This window comes from Alosa pseudoharengus, unplaced genomic scaffold (genome assembly GCF_046254945.1).
Source record: "Alosa pseudoharengus isolate Yale_2024_CS ecotype anadromous, Long Island Sound unplaced genomic scaffold, YU_APseudo_1.1 YU_APseudo_1.1_scf_16, whole genome shotgun sequence".
NCBI lineage: Eukaryota > Metazoa > Chordata > Actinopteri > Clupeiformes > Clupeidae > Alosa > Alosa pseudoharengus.
Genome location: NW_027468630.1, coordinates 17,276,832 through 17,301,159, shown reverse-complemented (window position 1 = coordinate 17,301,159; position 24,328 = coordinate 17,276,832). Strand labels below are relative to the sequence as shown.

At 41.2% G+C, this 24,328-nt stretch overlaps 2 protein-coding genes across 5 annotated transcripts in view; both read left to right on the top strand.

Moving 5' to 3' along the window:
• map2k5 (mitogen-activated protein kinase kinase 5) overlaps positions 1-10,290 on the top strand; it is a 59,150-nt gene extending 48,860 nt beyond the window's left edge. For all 4 annotated transcript variants that reach the window (XM_076287261.1, XM_076287260.1, XM_076287259.1 and 1 more), the window contains one exon: positions 7,520-10,290. In XM_076287261.1, coding sequence (XP_076143376.1) covers positions 7,520-7,633 — 114 coding nt within the window. In that variant the 3' untranslated portion in view covers positions 7,634-10,290. The remainder of the gene's footprint in view (positions 1-7,519) is intronic.
• A 5,633-nt stretch (positions 10,291-15,923) lies between these two features.
• On the top strand, positions 15,924-20,538 carry skor1a (SKI family transcriptional corepressor 1a). Its single transcript, XM_076288024.1, has 8 exons — positions 15,924-17,514; positions 17,554-17,681; positions 18,234-18,324; positions 18,593-18,655; positions 19,437-19,511; positions 19,670-19,744; positions 20,081-20,146; positions 20,441-20,538. The coding sequence occupies exons 1-8, from the start codon at positions 15,933-15,935 to the stop codon at positions 20,536-20,538; spliced, it is 2,178 nt and encodes a 725-aa protein (XP_076144139.1). The 5' UTR covers positions 15,924-15,932.
• Positions 20,539-24,328: the final 3,790 nt, after the last annotated feature.

Below are 24,328 nucleotides of genomic sequence, written 5' to 3'. Positions count from 1 at the left end.
GTGTGCATGTAACTTTTGACCAGTATGTCCGATTTTCATGAATGAGGTACCGTTGGAATCCTTGAATGAAGCCCAGTTCAATGCCTTGCCAGCACTAAGTGTAAAGGTAATGTAAAAAAAGATGAGACAGCGCGAAGCGCTGTCTCATCTTTTTTTTAAAGCCAAACCATGTTGATACAGGTCATTAAAAATATATATATATATATATTTTCCAAATCCATTCAGCCCAGTTCAATGCCTTGCCAGCACTAAGTGTAAAGGTCGCGCTGTCTCCTCTTTTTTTGAAAGCCAAACCATGTTCATATAGGTCATTAAAAAAATAAATAAATAAAGTATTTCACCAATCCATTCAGACCAGTCCTATACCCAGCTAGCTCCATTTGAACTTAGTCATGTGTACAGTTGTAAAGATTATTACATTGAGAAACACACTTTCATACAGATTTCATACATATCCACGCAGCATTACTAAGTTACTCATCGTTGCCCAGCAAGAAGTCCTCAATCAATTCAATTGTCTTGCCACGATCTGTGGAGCTTACAGACAACGTTATATTACTATAGGTTCTGTATGCTATTTAAAGCCGACCTAACGCTGAGTCCCTTCTAGACGGTGTGTTGCAATGCATTCTGGGTGCTGTGCTGTGATTCGACGGCTCGTCACCTGACCCACCAAACAACAACTCTCTGGGATGTGGCAAATATCGCGTAAAAACCTTGTTGCCGGAACAACAGGGAAAAGGCAACAGGATAGCAGCACGAAAGATACACAGGATACACACGGAATTTTGATGGACGTCCTTATCAGTCTATGGTCTAACTTATAAACGTGTCGGGTCAACGTCAACGATAAGTAAGTTAGGCTAACGTAAACGTTAGCTATTTGCTGTTGTCATATGCTAGTGCTATATGCTTTAGGCTACGTGATGGCCATTTATCACACTAATTTTAGGTACTACTTTTACGAGGTCTGTAGTTCTGTCAAAATGTATCTTATCGTTGAACAGACTACAAGGTTATCTTCCTTAGACTTCGTAGATGTAGTTACTACAATTTGGAAGCGAATTTCGAAGTGTAAATATGGTTTTAGTGTGTAAACAGACCAACCGCGATTTTGCAATGAAGTTAATGGAGCCTTTTATGTAGGGCTTCTAGGCTACTTTCACGAAGTCTGTAGTTCTGTCAAAATGTATCTTATCTATGAACAGACTACATGATTATCTTCCTTAGACTTCGTAGATGTAGTTACTACAATTTGGAAGCGAATTTCGAAGTGTAAATATGGTTTTAGTGTGTAAACAGACCAACCTCGATTTTGCAATTAAGTGAATGGAGCCTTTTATGTAGGGCTATAGGCTACTTTCACGAAGTCTGTAGTTCTGTCAAAATGTATCTTATCTATGAACAGACTACATGATTATCTTCCTTAGACTTCGTAGATGTAGTTACTACAATTTGGAAGCGAATTTCGAAGTGTAAATATGGTTTTAGTGTGTAAACAGACCAACCGCGATTTTGCAATTAAGTGAATGGAGCCTTTTATGTAGGGCTATAGGCTACTTTCACGAAGTCTGTAGTTCTGTCAAAATTTATCTTATCTATGAACAGACTACATGATTATCTTCCTTAGACTTCGTAGATTTAGTTACTACAATTTGGAAGCGAATTTCGAAGTGTAAATATGGTTTTAGTGTGTAAACAGACCAACCGCGATTTTGCAATGAAGTGAATATGGAGCCTTTTATGTAGGACTACTAGGCTACTTTCACGAAGTCTGTAGTTCTGTCAAAATTGATCTTATCTATGAACAGACTACATGGTTATCTTCTTTAGACTTTGTAGATGTAGTTATTACAGTTTGGAAGCGAAATTCGAAGTGCAAATATGGTTTAAATGTGTAAACAAGACGCCTGATGTTTAATATATGTTAATGAATGGGCACAGTATTATTGTGTACAGTAATGGGCTATCAGTAGTATGTAAACAGTTCATGTGTTATATGATTTACATAAACTAACAACAGAAATGTTAAAAGCTGGTATTGTGTTTCCTGAATTCTTACATTCAGGCATTCAAATGAAATGTAATTAAATAGCATATCAATCATGCAACAATGCAAAAACAATGAAACTAGTGTAGGCCTAATTATATTTTACATTAGTAAAGCAGTACTCTGATGTGCATACTTTCACAAACTTTTGTAAACAATCTTAGCACTTTAAACATTGACTGTTTTGAAGTGCATGTAGGCAATATAGTATAAAAATAATAATAATTGTGATATCATTACAATTTGATGGGGGGGTGGGTTCATGTAGGTGGGCCCTATGACCCCAAAGTATGCCTTGACTGGGCCTCAGGTCAAAGAAGTTTGAGAAAGGCTGATGTAGACGACAAAGCAGCAAGGAGGCGTCGTGTGATCATTTAAACAAGTTTTATGACAAGGTCGATGAGGGTGGGAAAAATCGTACATTTCTGTGCAAACTTTGCCCGCACTTCAGTCGCATTGTCTTTTAAGAAAATGCAGTCCATTTTTCGGTTTCAGCAGTCAACAACCTTGACTATTCGAAGATACTAATCTATTGTGTACAGTAATGGGCTATCAGTAGTATGTAAACAGTTCATGTGTTATGTGATTTACATAAACTAACAACAGAAATGTTAAAAGCTGGTATTGTGTTTCCTGAATTCTTACATTCAGGCATTCAAATGAAATGTAATTAAATAGCATATCAATCATGCAACAATGCAAAAACAATGAAACTAGTGTAGGCCTAATTATATTTTACATTAGTAAAGCAGTACTCTGATGTGCATGCTTTCACAAACTTTTGTAAACAATCTTAGCACTTTAAACATTGACTGTTTTGAAGTGCATGTAGGCAATATAGTATAAAAATAATAATTGTGATATCATTACAATTTGATAGGGGTTGGGAGGAGGGGGTGGGTTCATGTAGGTGGGCCCTATGACCCCAAAGTATGCCTTGACTGGGCCTCAGGTCAAAGAAGTTTGAGAAATGCTGATGTAGACAACAAAGCAGCAAGGAGGCGTCGTGTGATCATTTAAACAAGTTTTATGACAAGGTCGATGAGGGTGGGAAAAATCGTACATTTCTGTGCAAACTTTGCCCGCACTTCAGTCACATTGTCTTTTAAGAAAATGCAGTCCTTTTTTCGGTTCCAGCAGCCAACAACCTCAGAACTGACCCTTCAGGCCTCTCAGCAGGCGCTGGCCTTTAACCGCAGCCAGAAGAGAGTCAGCAGAAATTTGATTGCCTTTAAAAAATCTGACTTCTTAAAAAATCTTAAACTGGCTGCATTACGTGATTATTTCTGAGATTCTGATACGTTTTTAACCATGACCTATACACAGTTCTGGTTTGAAAATGTATCTCTTAAAATAATCACTTTATGCAGTCAGCTTAAGATGGCTTACTAGCAACTAACTAATTACCCTAGCAACAACCTAGAAACCACCCCTGTAATGTCAACCTAGCGACCACCATAGCAACCAGCATAGCAACCATGTTATTTATGCGTTTTAGCTTATTGGATGTTGCGTTAATGCAGACAACTTTTGATCCGTGTGCCCGATTTTCATAAATGAGGTACCGTTGGAATCCTTGGATGAGGCCGAGTTCCGTGCCACTGATCAAACCCACTCTTGCAGTTCCTCGGAACCGCAATTCTAGTTGTACTTAAAACAAGATCTATGTCTTTTTGAATGTGTGTGTGTGTGTGTGTGTGTGTGTGTGTGTGTGTGTGTGTGTGTGTGTGTGTGTGTGTGTGTGTGTGTGTGTGTGTGTGTGTGTGTGTGTGTGTGTGTGTGTGTGTGTGTGTGTGTGAGAGAGAGAGCACGTCTGGCAGTATGCAGTGGGTTATCTTTCAGGAAGATGACTTTGTGGTATTTTTGGCCGTCTCCCCTCCAGTGCAGCATCACCCCACACATGAAACACTCTCTTCTCTTCTCGTCTCTTCTCATCCCCCTTTCCTCTCTTCTCCTCTCCGCCCCTCTCCGCCTGTCCCCTCCCCATCCGAGAGGCTCTGGACAAGTGCACTGTTTCACACCACAAAGGCTGGAGCTCTTTAGGGGGTATTTGAACTGACCGCCGACAGCCGCACACATCTGAACTCTGAGGGTTGACTTGCACAGGCTCTGGCCTGAAATATACTCCCCTGTAATCCAGTGGATGAGTGTTGCTTCTGGGCTGGACACTGAATAGAAAGATCAGCATATATGGGCATGGATGTAAATGTTACACACACACACACACAGTCACACACACAGTCACACACACACACAGTCACACAGGATTGAATTACCAATGCTACTGTTTCCACAGGGATCATCTCATTAGTATGCAAATCTGCAAAGACCCAGTTATTGCACTGACCTCGCCACCTTCCTGCCTTTCTGTCTCTTGCGTTCCTGTCTAATTTCAGCCATCCCCTGCACATGCGCGCGCGCACACACACACACACACACACACACATTCCTCAGCTGCGTTTCCCCAACACCACCTAATGAGGTGATGACCAACCACTTGTTATAATTGCTTTAGACTCCTTTTAATTTTCAAGCTTATTAATCATATGTAGAGTTATTTAAAATTGCATAAATTAATCTTAGATTAAAAAGCCTATCAAAAGACTCAAAACAATTAAAGAGTAAGGTGAAATTTCCCCTGGGTTGGCAGTTTTATTTTAATAGAGTATTCAGGTGATTATCACACTTTGATATGGTGCTGTGATTAATGTAGCCACACTTTAAAATGAGTTTTTCCCCTGTTCTCTCTCCTCTCCTCTCTCTATGTGTCTGCTTGCTCAACACACTCTCGCTCTCTTTTTCTCTCTCTCCCCCTCCTCTACACGAGGTAAGCAGGAGGCAGATAATGAGCTAATAACTAAGAAGTATTTATTTGTGTTGTTCTCTCTCTCCGGCCGAATGGCGTTTCCATTCCAGCAGCAGGTGTTTTAATTAATGGCTTTGGCTTCATGTTGCTCTATCTCTTCCTGGGCTGGGGGAGAGGGTGTATGTTGGATTGGTGGTGGTTGGGGGGGGGGGGGGGGGTGTTGTAGGTTGGCCGGGGGGGTTGTAGGTTGCCCAGATGAGGGCTGTTGTGGGGGGTGCCCAAGTGTGACCTCACGGCTGGCAGGACAGTGGCACAACTGTCCAGCTGGAGCTCCTGACCCTGTCCATCACCACCAGCCCTCGGCAGGCGAGGAGCACCACAGCCAAGCGCAACAGTCCAGTCAGGCCAGTGTGTGTGTGTGTGTGTGTGTGTGCGTGCGTCTGAGTGAGATAGAGAGAGTTTGTGTGTGTGTGTGTGTGTGTGTGTGTGTGTGTGTGTGTGTGTGTGTGTGTGTGTATGTGTGTGTATTTGAAACTGATGTATGTGTGTGTTTGTGTGTGTGTGTGTGTGTGTGTGTGTGTGTGTGTACGTGTTTTAGTTGTAGACAAAGTGGGCTAGCAGTATGGAGTGGTGTGTATGTAATGGACACTGGCAGTGTCCTGTGTGTGTATTAGAGTGAGCTTAGCTGAATTAAATGGCAGGAAGCCCTGGCTCCCGGTCAGGATCAGGATTCATCAGGGTTGGGGCAGAGACGTGGCCAGTCTGTTAGGGTTAAGGGCAGCACAGTCCAGCCACGGCTCACTGCTGGATATTAAAGACATTCATCTGGGCCCCCACTGGCTCTCCTTTCTCTCCTCTCCCTCCATCTTTCCATCTCTCTCTCTCTCCCCCCCAACCTCCCTCTCTTTCCCTCCCTTCTCGCCTTCTCTCTCTCCCCTCTCCCTCTCCCTCTCCTCTCTCTCTCTCCCTGCCTTCTCTCCTCTCCCTCCCTCTTTCTCTCTCTCTCCTCCCCCCTCCCTCCCTCGCTCCAACCCTCCCCCCTCGGTCCAACCCCCCCCCCCCCCTCTCTCCGGGTGATGGATGAGATGGGTGCCCTAGTCCGTGTGAGGCCCAGGAGCGGCCGCACGCTCCCACTGATATGAGCGTAATTAACCTCAGTGTATCCAAAGCGGCGCTGCCCATTAGAAGGACACCAGGATTGATGGCGCCGGCGCCGGCCTGTCCCCGGGACCCGCGGCCGTCAGGGCCTGAGTGGCGTGGGGTGCCTTTGTGTCCAGGACGTGCTCACCCCCCACACACTCCAGCAGACCCATCAGCTCTCGCTCTCCCTCTGCACCTCACAGCAGACACTGGCCGTACCACTCTGTTTTATCTTTTTTATTTTTTTTCATCCAGCAGAAATGGCTAATACTATTCTCTAATTGCGTTTATCAAAGTGACATTGACTGTATTTATGACAATAATTGTGTGTGTGTGTACACAGACAATTACACACACACACACACACACGTCTAGACATTAATCTTGATTCTAGTTCTTGTGGAGATTATTGCGGTGGCCCCCGTGTGCAGCACACCTGTAGAGCTGTAATAAGGTTGTGACATTGTGTGTGTGTGTGTGTTCTTCCCATCCCCCTGATGGTGGCGTTTTGACCAATTTGCTTTTCTGTTGCAACCAGTACAAAAGACCCTTTATCACCGAAATAAGGGGTGACAAGTTCATTTAAAAACATGATGTGTCAGTGTTGGTCTGAATCCTACGCTTGATGTTGGAAATTAATGTATCTGCCCATCACAGGCCTAAAACACACACACACACACACAAATACACAGTTTCACACACACATACACTCCACTGTGTCCCTGCTGTGACCTCTGTGGCTCTGTGGAGGTGGCAGTACTGTCAGCTGCCCTGCAGACACTAGAGGGTTTGATGGCTAGTCTTTTCACTGCTAAACCTAATCCAGCTGCTCTTGTCTTGACTGGCTTGGGTGACTCTTGTGTGCTCCCTTTCCTCTACTATGTACCTCATCCTCTTTCTCTCTCTCTCTCTCACTCGCTAGTTCTTTCTTTCTTTCTTTTTCCTCTCTCTCTCTCACTTGCTCACTCGTGCTCTCTCTTTCTTTCTTTCCATCTCTCGTTTGCTCGTTCTCTTTTTCTCTTTCTTTCTTTCCATCTCTCTCTCTTTGTGTCTTCCTGAGTCCTGAACCCCGCACCTTTCTCTCTGTCTGCCTGACCATAACTGCCCCCCCTGTATACCTCTCTCTGTCTCTTCGTGACCATAACTGCCCACCCCCCCCCCCCCCCACACACACACACACACACACACCTCTCTCTCTCTCTGTCTCTTCCTAACCATAACTGCCCCCCCACACACACACACACCTCTCTCTCTCTGTCTCTTCCTAACCATAAATGCCCCCCCCCACACACCTCTCTCTCTCTCTCTGTCTCTTCCTAACCATAACTGCCCCCACACACACACACACACACACCTCTCTCTCTCTCTCTCTCTCTCTCTCTCTCTCTCTCTCTCTCTCTCTCTCTCTCTCTCTCTCTCTCTCTCTCTCTCTCTCTCTCTCTCTCTCTCTGTCTCTTCCTAACCATAACTGCCCCCCCACCTCTCTCTCTCTCTCTGTCACTCACGTGTTTGTCCCTCCACAGGACCATGCCTTTGTCCAGCTCTACGACGACGGGAACATGGAGGTGGTGTCCATGTGGGTGTGCTGCTGCCTGGAGGAGAGGAGGACCCAGCAGGCCCAGGCCCACATGTCCTAAGGGACCGTCGGGGTGTTCCTGTGGAATTATGGGAAGGATTTCCCAGGATCCCCCAGTCCTGTTATCCCCGGGGTGCAGAGGAGCCAAAGCACATAGAAATCAGCCAACACTTCCCTTCCCATCTGGCCAAGGCTATGGCCATTATGAGATTTGTTCCCTGTCATGAACTTTATATTATGTCCGAACTTTGGGGCGTTCCCTAGAAATGAGCATTTCCTTTCCTCATTGACACTGTGTGATGGACTTCACTTCCAACCTAACTCTTTGTATTTGCCTGTTACATTGAGCTCCCATGACTGAGCTGATTAGGAAATGCGCAATCTTCTGTTGTTGTTGTTCTTTTTTTTTCATACTAATATAACGTTTGTGGAATGCGTAAGAGTGTGCAGTTGACCCTAACGTCTTAAACGGATGTAACCGTGTGAAGATGATTGGCTTTACATTGTTTTTTTCCGTGAGAAAGTGCCATTTTAGGTGGACTCCAGACGCCTGAGCGACCGTGCTTTATTGGTTGGCAGCAATGTAGCGAGCGTTAGCGTTAGCATTATCGTGTGCCTGTGAGCTGTCTGTAGCGTAGCAACGCCTGTGCTCATGCCTGATCTCTCCAGCTAGAGTCCTCTTTGGATGCCCGCTCACTCTGTCTGCTTACTCTGCCCACAGTGAAAGATGTTAAGGGAGCAATAGTCTGACGAGTGACCACATTGCTACTGTCATTAGTAAATAAGTAAGATTTATTTATATAGCACATTTACAACCAAAGTGCTTCACAGGGAGAAGAACATGGAAAGGACATTCCACCCCCTAACTACACATGATGCATCCAGGCAGAGACAGATACAATGCAAAGAGAACTTTCCTCCTCAGCTCCACACAAGTTTAGTGGCTGCCAAACGCAAGTAGGAAGCATGGACTTAAAAAGCCCTACCAAGCTCAGTTAGACAAGAGGACAGTCCTATCCTGGTCTTGACTCTAAAGCCCTCAATACCGAAGGATGAGGTGCCACACGTTTTCCCCTCCAAGCCCAGCTTGGTGTGTCAGGAAGCTGCCTCTGTGAGATTATGAAGGAGCGACGTGGGGAAGGGCTTCCGGACAGCTCAAGCTCTGGACTATGGTGTCCATTTGTGCTGCTCAGATTACCTTGGGCTCCAGAAAAGACGGAGATAAATGACTGAATTGTAAGTGAGGTGAGTGAGTGAGCGAGCTCTGTTGTCCACCATAAGGAACTGATGACGTCGAGTCATGAGATGGAGTGCTAAAGTCATCCCACCACACCATGTTTAACTATGTGGCTCAAATGATTCCTCATTCTGCTTTTGTATGTTACGTGCTGTTGTATGACAGCATATTTAATGGAATAATATTATTTTAACTTCTTTTGCAGTATTTTTTTAAGCAATCATGAATCATATACACATTAGAGGACTTCTAAAAATGTGTGAAATTTAAAAACTCTGTGTAAGCCCACCCCCCCGCCACCTCAGTTGGTCACTTCACCCCAATGAATTCATGTCTTGGTTTGTCAGTATTTTCATCAATTAAACTGAGGTGTGTAATTGACTCATGTTAATAATGCACTTTACTGTTACAGAGTTTTATTGAAACCAACCAACCAACTCCCTCACAGTAGAACTCTGATCACTGACAGAAAAAATCTCCTGGCTTTCTGTCATATAGCCCTAAGGTCAAACCCAAAAGAAATCAAGGTGCATGATGGGCATTTGTGAGAGACAAGCTTTTGAACCGATCGTCGTATTATCAAAGCTATTCGTCAATAGCTCTTTTAAATCACTCCAGATAATTCCAAAGTAGGTCTAATTTCTGATTACCGGTACTATACTCCTGAACTACTACTACTACTACTACTATACTACCACACTGAAATGCAGCAAAATGCGGATATATTGGCCAATCAAACTTCACAACTTTCATCTGAATTCAGAAATTATCTGTTGAAAATTAAAGCCTTGAACACATTACTGTCAACCATACCTATTTAAACCAAAGGGTTCATTCTTATATGGGATAGTTGCTCTGTTGAAGGATAACGGTTAAAGTTCTTAGGACCCAGAAGATTTGCACATCATAAAATACGTAGTATGTTTTAACACCTGTTTTAATTTGTGGATAATGTCAAAACTCCCTGCTTTGCCAATTTTACTGTAGATTAATTCTCAAAGCCAGAAACAAATGTGGGCAATATTGAGTTTTTTTTTCTTTCTAGCAAAGGCATTCCATATTTTTTTCATCAGCAATAAAAGAAAATGCACTTTATGGAAGTTCTTGCTATGTAATAAAATACAGTTAAGTTATAGCCTTACACATAGAAAATGTGATATTGTGAAGCAGCATTGTTGCTCACAGTTATATGATTTGTAAACCCTAAAAGTCCAACTTGAATTCATCTGTTACATATGTCTTGTTGTATCTATTGGTTTTGTGTAGATGTACCCCCAGAAGGCCAAATGTCTCAATCACAGCCTGTATGTGACAGATGTGACCCTGGATGATGTTCAGTTGAATGTGTTTTCACGGTCCATTATTGAAAAATGATATCTGGTGCAATACACCAAGTTAATTGATTACAAAAATAGTTTTAAGAGAATCCTGAGATGCTCTTTTGTGTGACATCCATTAATAAATGCTTTTGAACACCCCTATTTGTGTCTATTAGTCTCATCAGACAGGTATTTCCGTTCATTAAATAGTATTTGGAGAGCCCACTCCATAGTAAACTACAGGACTGACCGAAATAATAAATAATAAAAGGAACACTTCCTATCTAAGAATCAATCCTCACCCACAAGCTCTGATTTGGGTGAGGGTTCAAGTCCAAGTTTTTTAAAGTGCATTATATATTTTCCTAATATTTCATTCATAATATAACTTGATGAATGGACAAATGTTAACCACTGCGTCCTGGCTTGGTTGGCCACAGCTCTCCATTTCGATTTGAAACCTTCTGTTTTATGAGATCATGTGTTCCTACTCTACAGAGACGACGCCTGCTTCATCTTGTTTCCATCTTGCGCCCAGTCTGTTTAGTGCATTTACTTGTCCTCTGATCAATACTCTCTCTTCTGTTATCGACCGTCTGGTTTTCATTTCTACGCTTCGGAAAGGGACCGTGTTGCGCAGGTCAAATCAAGCTCAAATGAAGGATGTTTTAAATGCCTTATCTTGTCATCCTTCGTGACGGAAACCCCTTATGTGAAATAGAACTCCTTTTATGTTTTTACATTTGTGGTCCGGTTTTTATAAAGGCTGGGTGTAGGCCTACAAACCTTACACACGTAGCGTGGCGGATGTAATAAAACATTGAATTTGGCTTTCAAATCGGCCATAAGAAGACCTTTAATTCAACTTGCGAGGACATGAATTATGGGATGGGGAAATGAACCTTCTGTTACCCTCCAAATTGCCCGCACATGTGCGATTTGTGCGTCGCTGTCGCACAACAGCCTGGTGATGGGGTGTGAAGTGTCCGGGCGTCTTCACTTACAATCTAGTCATCTGATCGGAAGGGATAGTTTGCTTTAAGTCTCAAAATGAGCACCACTTTTGTGAAGACACTTGATTTATTTGTCCAGTGATTGAAATGTCACCAGCTCAATACATGACATAAGCTATGAGATGTCAAGGCTAGAACAAACATTCCCTTTTAAACAATTGGTACAGTTTATCTCCATTTGAACGATCTCACTTCAGCACACCTGAAAAAATATCATTATAAAAGGTGCTGATGTTTACCATTAAAAATGAAATTAATTGGGGTCAAGGTTTAACAGCACAGCGCTCATACAGGCAGTCTTATTGTTTTGTTTTTTTCCTAAGAGAGAGAGAGAGATCGTTGCTTGCCTCTGCCAATTCTGCGTAGTTAAGATTTACATGAAGGTTTTTTGTGGACTGACGGGCCCATGAGGCAAATGCTCAACGCCTCTCCTGAAATTACCCGCGTTGAAAAAAGTATACTATAATTAGGGATATTTATTCCTGGTGAAGTACATCAGATACTTCACAAACCAACGCCACCTATCCACATTGTTTTTGCACTGTGTGTGTGTGTGTGTGTATATGTGAGCGCGCGCGCACGCAGGCGTTTCCTCTGAAGGTGTTGATTGACACCACGCCTGCGTCATGTGCGCGTATCTCAGCGTGTCATTATGTGCATGAAACAACACTTGATATGGGCATGTGCGAACCCAAATAGAAACAGACTTAACTGAGACCCATTCAGAACCCAGAGTAGAGTCACACGCTATCCAGGATGAGCTTTAGCATCCTGATGTATTAGGATAGTGGGGTGGTGCACCTAAACTCAAGCTGTAATAAATCCCACTACCTTCACTTTAACACGAGCGAGCTAATGCTTAGCGACACGGCAATGAAACTGGCCATGTTCATAACTTTATCATTTTAACAATGTGGGAGGTTGGCCTTTAAAAGCTGCTCTCTGAAAAGGAGAGTCCCTTGGCATTGTGTTCGCTCCTCTCGGAGAGGACACATTAATTAATTAACGTTCAGTCCTACCTTAGGCTCACCTGCCTCTTAAAGCTAAAACATTTTATTCAGTGACAAAAATGCTACTATGTCTTCGGATTTTTGTCATTGTATACCATTATACAATTTTCATTATATATTCTGTATTTTTAATCCTGATTATTAATTTTCCATCTTGTCCATGGTTTGAGCCTAATTAATGTGGGCTAAACAGATAAACTTTACAAATGTTCACTTTTGCGGAGCTAAATTAAAAACAGATTTCTGAAATAGCTTACATCTGATGTACAATACCATCGTCTGTTAGCTACGCAAGTGGATAAGTGTTCAATAGGTAATTTAACATTTAGCCTGCAGTTTGAGTTTTCACTAGCCAAGGGTAGTAATTCATCATTAAAGATAGACGTATAGCCATCTTATAGACTTTCTTTGTGGAAACGTCATTTCGATGACTTAGAGACACTTAAATATTTTAAAGCGGTGTCTGTCTTATACCGATTGTTTACACACAGACGTGTCTCACATAATATACTCGAAAAACTATTGAGGGGTAGCCAAGTGTGATAAAAGGCCTCGACTAAAATTACCGCTGAAATATCTAATTAAAAGCGGGCGTGGTGTTGTGTGTCTGTACCTGCGCTGAACTCATAAATGGATTGTTGTAGCACACGTGAGCTCCTGTTTCTCGAGAATAAATGGCAACAAAGACGCATTTAGTTGGAGCGTTGTAAATAATTTAAAAGAAAAGAATAATTACAGAATAAATTGTAATTATTGTGGGCTGGAGAAAAGCCTCTTGATTGTGAAAGATGACACGACCAGAACAGATCAGGTTAAAGTTTCCTTCACCATCAATATTGCAATAAGCCCATCTGATGGCGTACAGGGATCATGCCAGGTCTATGTGCGTTCAAGACACTATTAATATTGGCCAATGCAGCGCGCAATAACAATTACTGTGGAAAGACATTAAATATAAAAAAATATCATAGTCTGTATCTTAAGGTAATTAACAGTGCACTTAAGGATGTATAAATCGTTTAGTTATCCATTAAATCAAGCATGCTGTAACGTCACGTTCAAAATGGTCCCAAGTCAATAACGCACACAGCAGCGTGCACCTTCTGGTAGAGCAATCACGGTTGAAGCTCGGGTGCAGCGTGCCCGCGGGGCGTTTGTGGACGCTATTAACGCGCATTTGTTTAGAGTAATTGTTCACATTTTGGACCGGGCAGAATGATTAATTACAGATTACTCAAAACTTTTCGTCGGACAGTTCATACCGTTTAAGGGGCCTTTCAAATGTGCGCCAGTTTTGATCGTGACACATAATTAATAGGCCATTTGTCATATTATTGTCCACTAATTTTGGCTATTTGTTATGACTGCTTTCACCACCGTGCTATGAAATATGCCTTCAAACAAAAAATGCAGTGCAAATGCAAGTTAGCAGCAAATTTTTTACTCAACATATTTAAGAAACAATAATTAATTCAGCGTTTCATTAGATATGTATAATGTATGTTCGTAGAGTATATTTGGAGATGTTTAGCCTGTGTGTTAAACTGGTTTGCCTATTTTGTTTGGCAAGAAAACTAAAGAGCGATACTATCAGGACAAGGTATCGATATCCAAGAATGAGTCGTAGAGGGGTTAACTGCGGGGCATTGATCAGCTTATAAATAGTTAATCTGATCATATAAGGTTCCCTCTCCACCCTCACTCATTTGCTGTAATATATCACTGTGCTTGTACACACTATCCGCTTGCTCCGCGCCCTGTGTGTTAAACAAATTTGCTGCATTTAGGGACCATTATTTGGAGAGCATGAGAAATGGAGTGATGGGTTTTTATGACAGGAAACGTGCCCTGGGGTCGTCATGACCCCACCAAATAAAAAATGCATATTTCAAAAGAGGCTCTTTTCCACAACATATATAATCATATAACATGCAGTTCCATACATTTTCCAAATAATAAAAAAAAGACTGTGCTGAAATTCCAAATTGATTTGCGTCCTCGAAAATTAGTACAGATGGTCATGTACCCAGACAAAGTCTGACATTTTGTCGCCATCGATTTTACTTCAGTGGCTTTTTTTTAATAATTTGTTTGCATTTCATACATTGGAAAAATATTTTATGGTAGAACATTTTGCCTCTCAGAAATGAGTTTGACATATAGGCTACACTTGATGAAATACTTATAAATACTGTTAGGGTATGTCTTTAAAAGACATTAACTATGCCAAACTTTTAAAGTCATCATTAACAATGTTAATAATTGAAGTCTCTTAAAAATAAAGTCTGTTTACGCACCTCTCTAAAGCGGTTTTGTGCATAGCACTTGGTCTTTACGCACTAACCCAAAGTGTAATTATTCAATGCCTCATAATTGTGTTGAAAAGTATATCTTAATCATCGTTAACATTTAACGATTCCCGTGTTCTTCGTCCTCCTCCTCAGACACATCTGAATTCAAACAGGGTTCCCGTGACTATCGCACGTCCCGCAGGCAAATAGTTAATACGGACATGGTCGTGCGATGTGGGTGTGCCTTGCAGTTATTTTAGCTCGCTCTTCTGTGCTGTAACGTATTCAGTCTGCTGAGGAGTGGCGACGGCTTCTGGACTGACATGTGGTCAATCTTCCTACATTTCTCACTCAATGCCGAACAGCCATGGAGTATGGAAGTCTTTGCACAGTAGCACGCAGAGAGGAGGATATTTGAATGACACTGAGCCAAGACGTACCTCCATATTTATTATTTCGAACGACCAAGTGACGACTTGCTCATTCTTTTTGATGTAACTAAGTCACATTTTACAGCATTCTTTCCTTAGAGATAAAGGTAAGTTAAGATCGATATCATTAAAATTTCAGGTAATAGATGTATTGTATAATATAACAAAATGACTTCGATGTCTTCGATAAGACTGTCGGACAAATGATTACCGAAGATTATGAGGAATATCAAGACCTAGGCTAATACTTTTAATGATGGTGAACAAGATTACCTCCAATGTGCCCGAAGTTGCCTCTAAACTCGGAGGGCATTTTCAGTGTCAGGTGTCAAAAAACGAAAGCATGTTTTCATAGTTTAAATTGCTGTTTTTAAAAGTATAAGTTATATTATATTCTATTAGAAATTAGGAAAACCCTGTGTAATAACAAGGAAATCGGCTTAGTTGTCTTCTCCTCTCCGATAAGCTCATTGACGGAGCTTAAGAACCCTTTCCTTCTGTTCTTTTGCGTATTAGGCCGTTAAGTAGGCGCTTAAGTAATCACTCTAGTCTCAGAGCCGATTTAAAGACGTCGAAATGGTCTGACTCACAATTCTTTATACTTTAAATACGTAAAACATTAAAAACGAAAACATCTGAAACATTTATGTGATAAAAGTTTTGACAAAGCGGCAGGGCTGACATTGACAGCTCACAGGAAATATTTCTAAAGTCTACGTCTAAAAAATTCGAGATTTCCAGGTACAATTGCCTCTTGATAAACTATTTGAAAGGATGTGCTTATAATTATATTAACCAGATAAACAGTCACGAAATTGTGATTATTAGCATACCAAGCGTAGTCTGACTGTTTGAATATTACAGTAAATACATATTTCTTACTATTGGTTATTGGTCTGAAATAAAATACTAATAACACGGTTATTAACCTAAGATAATAACCTGGATAATAGTTTCTAGTAAACTTAATTTAAAAAATAATACTAATAAAACGTTCAACCTTTAGCCTATGTGGTGGGATAACCTTCTCTTTTTTTACCCTTAATCAGATCTCCAGGAATGGAGCCAATACCCGGCCAGTTGCCAGCGGGACGAGATTCCAGCTCTTCCCCAAATTCAAAACAGGAACTGCAACCCTATTCTAGCTCCAATTCTCTTAAGCCGAATCAAGTCAGTGAGACTGCATTATACGGAGTGCCTATAGTTTCTTTGGTGATAGATGGGCAAGAAAGGCTTTGTTTGGCTCAGATATCTAACACACTCTTGAAGAACTACAGCTATAACGAGATACACAACCGACGCGTCGCTCTTGGGATCACTTGTGTGCAGTGCACCCCGGTTCAGCTCGAGATTCTGAGGCGGGCGGGGGCGATGCCCATCTCATCCAGACGCTGCGGGATGATAACCAAGCGCGAGGCAGAGAGGCTCTGTAAATCCTTCCTTGGGGCCCATGCGCCACCGAAATTGCCTGAAAATTTTGCATTTGACGTCTCTCACGAGTGCGCATGGGGAAGCAGGGGTAGTTTCATTCCAGCTCGATATAACAGCTCAAGAGCAAAATGTATCAAGTGCTCCTACTGTAATATGTATTTTTCTCCGAACAAATTTATCTTTCACTCCCATCGTACACCTGAATCTAAATACACACAACCAGACGCAGCAAACTTCAATTCATGGAGACGCCACCTGAAACTCACCGACAAGAGCGCATCCGATGACGTGAGTCATGCTTGGGAGGACGTAAAGGCCATGTTTAACGGCGGGAGCCGGAAAAGGACGATGCCACTTAGTGGGTCAGAAATGTCCTCTTCTCTAAAGTCCCATGCAGCCTCCAGCAACATTACGCAAACTAGTTCACCCGAGGTTCCGCACAAAACCCTACGCTGTGAAGACGATCGCGGTGCTCTCGGTTTGACCAACAGTGTACGCAACTATCCTGTCATCCCTGTGCCCAGCAAAGGGTTTGGGGTACTACAGAAGATCCCACCACCAATCTTTCCACATCCCTATGGATTCCCTACATTTGGATTGTGTCATAAGAAGGACGACGGTATTGCAGACCAAAATAAGACCAACGTTCCAGGTGTGTTTTGGCCAGGAGTAAAGGACAATATTTACCCATCCTTCCCTATGTTTTGGCCCACGGCAGGCGGCCTACCAATGTCATATCCACAACCACAGCCCAAACCGCATACAGATATCATTTCCACGCGGCAAAGTGAGACCGAACTCTCTGACCAAAATGATCGAGGCTCCATCACACCCAAAGACAGCCTCTTTGATAGTGAGCGCTGCTCAAGTTCTCAGTCCACGAGGAACGAAGAGGAAAAGTCTGGGGACGAGGCCAGGTCAACGGAGGGACATCCCAGCACGCCTCGAAAGGTGAGCTACATATCTGCTTTCAGGCCAGTTGTGAAAGACGCTGAGAGCATTGCTAAACTATACGGCAACAGGGAGGCATATACAGGGGCTCGTTCAGGTTACCTATCACCTGACTTTGTCAGTGAAAGTTCCAGTTACCGCTCCATCTCTCCAGACGTTGACAGTGGAGAAGACCCGGATGTTGACGTGGAATCGAATAAATTACCAGAAGATGAAGAGTCAATTCAACTTTCCGTTGAAGATCATCACAGTCCCCAGGGTCGGATCTCGTCTCAGGCCAATCCCGATGAAAGTGAAGATTCGGAGACTCGACCAACACAGCAACCGGATGATCCCCAGAGAGTTTTGTTCAGCGAGGCGGGGTCATCTGATGACGAGCGGCTGAGCAAGCACGTGCCAGAGAGTAAAGATGCTGTGGTGTACGAAGTGAGTATCCTCACGGAAACAAACGTGTGTGTGATTCTCTAATATAAGCCTACTTTAAATATACTTTAAATAAGAATATAACACATTCAACTAAGCTATGGGCAATGCAGTAAAATGTAATTCTTATACTTTCAGTGTCAATAAATAAGACCAGTAGTTTTGGACTAATTTCACCTTTGTCCCAATTAATGTCATGGGAGGCTAATCCCGTAGCCTATTTGAAAAAAACATTTAGTTTTTTTTTATCTTAAGAATGATCATAAGCCTTGGCTACTTGAGGCAAATTGGGTTAAAATGGGGGATAATTTTCAGTTTATTTTGATGAAAGGGATTGGCGGACTCTCTTTGTTGTCACTGACACAAATTACAGCCATTGTGCGCATAGCCTACTACCCTCTCTCATTTAAACCTGAGATGATAACTCGAATTTGATTATGAATGACGTGGAAGTGGATTACAATAATTGTGACAATTCTACCGCCATGGTTAGTAAAATATAAAGTTGCATTTAATTACGTTACATTTCCTTTTTTTTTCATTTGGTTGCTGCAGGTGTATGCCCATGAAAAGGATGGACACCTGCTCTCATCTACAGCATCTCATTTAGTATCCAAATTTCCCCAGAGTCCGCGGGAGACCATTGGTAATAATATCACTACAAAGGTTTTTGTATTTCTGACTTTACAGTGCGCACTAATATTTATTGATCCTTTTTATATTTTGACATGAAAAGATTCAATTAAGCAAAGCGTCATTCCAACGGAGGACGAATCTGATTTGCAGAAAACCTACGATGTATCCAAAGACAGCTCGAGTAAGTCTGAACACTGTCATACAGTGTGGATTACATCTATATGTGGTCTAAGCATCGGAAACCTTTAATGATAATAATTGATAAGCATGTGGCACAGGTGACGAGGCGATGCGCGATGAGGTACCCAGAACTGGAAAAGGCATTGAAAATATGGCGAAAGGTAGGCCTACGGACTGTTTTCCTTAATGAATAAACCACGCGTTGACTGTAAACAATAGTCAATTGTAATATAGTTTTAAAAGCAAGACAATAAATAATAAATTATGGCAAATAAGTGGATTGTATTGTATCCACTACTTAAATAATAGCCTAAGATGTGTAATAGGAATACAGACGAACAGGTCTACTTGTTTGTGTCAATGTTAATGTGTCTCATGTTAATCGGTAAATTCATATTCATGTATTTAACGTATTATAGTTATTTGATAATACTATGCAGTTTCTAAATTAACATCTTATTGCATACATTACATTGTTGGATGCAGCTATTGCATGTCATTGTGGTAAACCAGTATAAGTACAATATATTGTGATAAATTAAAAGATACAAAGATATCTTATAAGGACCTCCATCTCTTTCACACTCTGTGTTAACATCGCAGATCCCCCTTTGTATTCTCAGATGTTAACGTTAAGCCTGAGGCTATTGTCCTAATTATCTTGCAACAGCATGCTTGAAAACACAGGGATTTAACTGTTAATGCTCGCCTCACACACAGCAGAGACCACTATGCATGTAGACACTAGTGCAGTCAATTACATTTAACATTCAAAAACTCTTCATTTTATTGATAGATAGATAGATAGATACTTTATTGATCCCCAATAAATTCAAGGTCTCAGTAGCATACAGACATCACAGACGCTATTATAGTCTTCAAATAAAAAAGTGCAATTTTTCCATTGGCTCATTGGAATGGGGTTTCTCTGTATGTCCACAGAGGAGCTTCAAAAACAGCTGGTGGAGCAAGTGGAGCTCAGGAAGAAGCTAGAGCGAGAATTTCAAAATTTAAAAGGTGAATAATCAGAGCACCACAGGCAAATAATTCAACCTGCAGTTCTTTATGACCAAGAGCAGAACTCCACAAACTTTCAACTTATCCCAAGATTTTCTCCATAATGACAGTGGTATGTTGTCCATGTATTAAGGATCTCAAGGACATTTGTTCCTCAGATAATTTTCAGGATCAGATGAAGAGAGAGCTGTCATATCGAGAGGAAATGGTACAACAGCTACAGATTGTTCGAGGTGAGTAGTCAGTCCGAAATGAAATGCACTTATTGAAGATTGTATATATGTATCAGTTTGCTGAATAATTAAGATATGTAAAAAAGTGACACTTGCATATTTTCGACTAATATTTTTTATAGATTTTATGTCGTTCAAAAAAAAAAAGAAACTTCTATTGAACAACCAAGATGTGACACTGTGAATATCTTTTCTATGATGAAGTAGAACATCTGACAACTGATTGTCACAATATTGTATCAATAAACATTCAATTTTAATATAGAGAGCATTGATCATCAGTAAAAATGTTAACTGACAGCCTAGTAATATCATATTCATTCTTTTTAAACGAAGACACTTTGTGCAACGAGTTGGACCAAGAGAGAAAAGCTCGTTATGCAATTCAACAGAAGCTGAAAGGTAATCATACTTTTTGGTTTCAAGAGAACTTATTTTAGATAACGTAACGAATATATGCAAGTGCTACTTTCTAAGTTTTCACTGAAAATTATGATTGTTTTGATTCAACCCCTTTCTTAAAATGATCTCTTTCACTTTGCTGCATTTTTCCCTTCATGTTGTTAAATTAATTCTGACACATAATGTAGCTATTCTGGAATAGGTTTTTGAGGATATAGACAGTCAATACGTTTGACAGATTAAATGATTAAATTGTGTGTCGATACATGAAGTGATCAGTATGGTTTCCCCTAGAAGCTCATGATGCTCTTCACCACTTCTCATGCAAGATGCTGACCCCTCGTCACTGCGCTGGGACCTGCACGTTCAAACCGCCTCTCCTTCCACCTTAACTCATCAGCCAGACTCCTCCACACCCCCCCGGACACCTAACACGGGTGGAAGCCTTTCCTGCTCAGCAATCCTACTACCCAAGGACTACTTCTAAATAAACTGTCCACGGATGCACTAGACCGTGAATGACATGGACACAATACTTCTCATTTGAGAGGGTGTTTTTTTTTCACTTAGTTGAACACTTGCATCAAAAGAGTAGTACAAATACAAGCCTATCATTCCTTATGTCATATGGGTCATCCTTACTCCTGTGGAAAGACCCGGAAAACACCATGCCCAATTCCTGTTCAGACCATTAATGCTTATGATGTGGCAATGTGCAATGAAATTTGTTGTGACATTTTATTGTTAATATGAAAATAATACTTAAGCATTACTCATGTCTTTTTATGTATTTATTTATTTTTGTGGTTCTTAATATACAGTGCTGTTTAATATCCCCTCCTAAGTTTATATTATGAATTACCATTACCATGCACTTTAAAAAAAAATAACGAAAACATTGACCCAGTACCTACTGTAATTTGTTCGGTTCTGTTTCGGAGAGAGAGACTAGACTGTATCAAACCCAGCTCCCTCTTGCAAACAAGGATTATACCAGCACTTATTACACAATAGAAAATTACGTTTAAACTTTAGGTTGGCTGTAATGCTTTATCTCATGCTGTATAAATGTGTAGTGCTTTTTGTGAGCTATATTCAAAAACACATCCAACCTCTTGCCTCACTATGTAGCTGAGGAAAACACAGATCACAGATTTAGCAAGATGTGCAGTTGTTCCTTTCATAAATATTTTCTTTGATATGTTTTAAAAAATCAATTGCACTGCACTACATTTTTGTCATCTTTACACACCATAGTAGACCATTGCTTGTCTAGATACATTAAACATTTGTTCTATGAATGATAATACAGTGGAGATCCTAGGGTATTGGAGCACAATTCCACATCACTATTTGACTGCCAAAAGTGGGAAATATGATTAAGTGCTACTCTTTGATCTGTCTATACCTGTTATTCCAAAATTAAAGTAAAATGATTACCTTTGTAGGAGAAAGGTAATAATTCTCCACTTCTGTAGAGGGGAAAATGTTTTTTTTTTGTTGCATGAACAGGCAGTCCACTGTTATTTGTTAAGGTATGTTTATGTACTTAGTGCATTTAGATGTATTATCCAGTTCAAATGTTAAGACAGATAACTGTACATAATCACAGAACTGCTGTAACAGTACATTCAGCCTTGATTTTTCCCAGTTACACAGTGGGGATACATGTAAAATATGATTAAAAGCTTTTGATGTCCTCCTTCAGGATCCCATATCTACCAAGGCTAAGACTGACACCTTGTGATTTTTTAGGGAATTGCATACACATACAGACACACAAATGTCCTGTCACAAGTTACCTGTACCCACAATGACAATTTAATTAATATATTTAAAAATGTTCATCATGTGCATTCAAACTACATGAAAATATGGTCAATGACATGTTTTGGTCCATAAACATAAGGTGCTTTGGTCCATAAACATACTAAGCTGCTAAAACTTGATACAATGGCCCTGCCATTCCCACTGGTATGCATAATGCAATTTTGTGGTCCGAGGCAGAATGCAGAATGTCACCAGCAACATCACCAATGAAAGATAATTAGAATATTGGAAAACATAATGTCAGTTGGTAAGTTGGTGTTTCGCAAGATTTTTAGTTGACTTAAACAAGTTTCACATCAAAACGGATTACAGCGGTGTAAAGCACAACCCCATGCTACCATAAATTTCACGAGACCAAATTTTACATACAATCATGTAATATTGGTCATTACACAACTGTGGATACACTCAGTTTACACAGAGGGGGAATTCATATTGAAGTTAATAAAAACCACTAGTAGTATAAGTAAGTAAGTATATACTCTATTGATCCCGTGAGGGGAAATTTGGTCTCTGCATTTATCCCAATCCGTGAATTAGTGAAACACACAGTGAACACACAGTGAGGTGAAGCACACACTAATCCTGGCGCAGTGAGCTGCCTGCAACAACAGCGGCGCTCGGGGAGCAGTGAGGGGTTTGGTGCCTTGCTCAAGGGCACTTCAGCCGTGCCTACTGGTCGGGGTTCGAACCGGCAACCCTCCGGTTACAAGTCTGAAGCGCTAACCAATTTCATGATACACTGACTTGTAATGGTGAGAATGGCATCTCTGTCGGTACTGTTTCACTAACTTTGTAGTAACCATGCAGGAACATGACCTTAGCATCGTTTTCCAACATGCATAGTTCAATAGGCTTTCATGTAACTTAAGGGGTACCCAATACAGTGCATACAGAAAGTATTCACAGCGCTTCACTTTTTCCACATTTCGTTGTTTCAGACTCATCTTAAAATGGATTCAATTTTTTTTCTCATCAATCTACACATACTACTCCAACACCCGACAAAAAAGCAAGTGTTTGGAGTGTTTTGTAAATGTATTTAAAAAAAATAAAATTCTGAAATATGCCATTTACATAAGTATTCAGACCCTTTGTTAGGACACTTGCCATTGAGCTCTGGTGCATCCTACTTCTATCAATGGTCCTTGACATGCTTCAACAACTTGATTGGAGTCCACCTGTGCCTAAATGAATTCACTGGACATTATTCGGAGAGGTACACATCTCGTTATATAAGGTCTCACAGTTGATGGTGTACGCCAGAGTGAAAACCAAGCCATGAGAGACAGGGTTGTATGAAGACACAGATCTGGAGAACGGTACAAGAACATTTCTGCAGCATTGGAAGTGCCCAAGAGCACGGTAGCCTCCATCTTCCTAGATCTGGCCACTCAGCCTAACTGAGTAATCCGGGACGAAGGGCCTTGGTCAGACAGGTAACCAAGGACCCAATGGTCACTATGAATGAGATCTAGAGTTCCTTTAAGAAGATGAGAGAAGTGTAAAGAAGGACAAACATCAGTGCAGCACTCCACCAATCAGGCCTTTATTGAAAAAAGCACCTGAACGACTCTCAGACCATGAGAAGTAAAATCTTCTGGTCTGATGAAACAAAGACTTAACTATTTAGCCACAATTCCCAACAGCGTGTGTGGAAGAAACCAGGCACTGAGCTGCACTGATGTTTGTCCTTCTTTACGCTTCTCCCATCTTCTCAATGGAACTATAGATCTCATTCATAGTGACCATTGGGTCCCTGGTTGTCTGACCAAGGCCCTTCGTCCCAGATTACTCAGTTAGGCTGAGCGGCCAGATATAGAAAGACTGTTGGTTGTTCCATTACTTCTAGTTAATATTCTCTGCAATTTCTGTATAACAATGATCCGTTTATTCTAACCTAAGAGGTGATGCTTCGCTGCATTATCAGTAACTGATGTCTCTTAAAAGGGATGCGTGAGTGAGAAGGACATCTAATTTGTCATATCTGTCTCTCCTTGATTCCTCTATCCTTATTACATTCTTTCCTTGTTTCCTTCACAAAATTAATTAGAAAGAGGGGTAAGGACAGGAAAAAGGAAGGGAGGGAGGATGGACAAATAGATGGACGAAATGCACCCCTTATGTCCCCCTAACAGACTCACAGACTTTGTTGTCTGAACTTCCTGAGGGCTTATGCCGTGTTCCAGTTGTCTCGTAAAACGACTAGGGATTCAGAATGATGTCATATCCGTATGAAAAGCAGAGCTGGTTGCGTTCCAGTTAGTCAACAAGTCGAGAACAAAATGCTACCGTTTGTTAGCAATGTCTGTTGTTAGCAATTGTTAGTAGATATAGCAATACCAGTTTGTA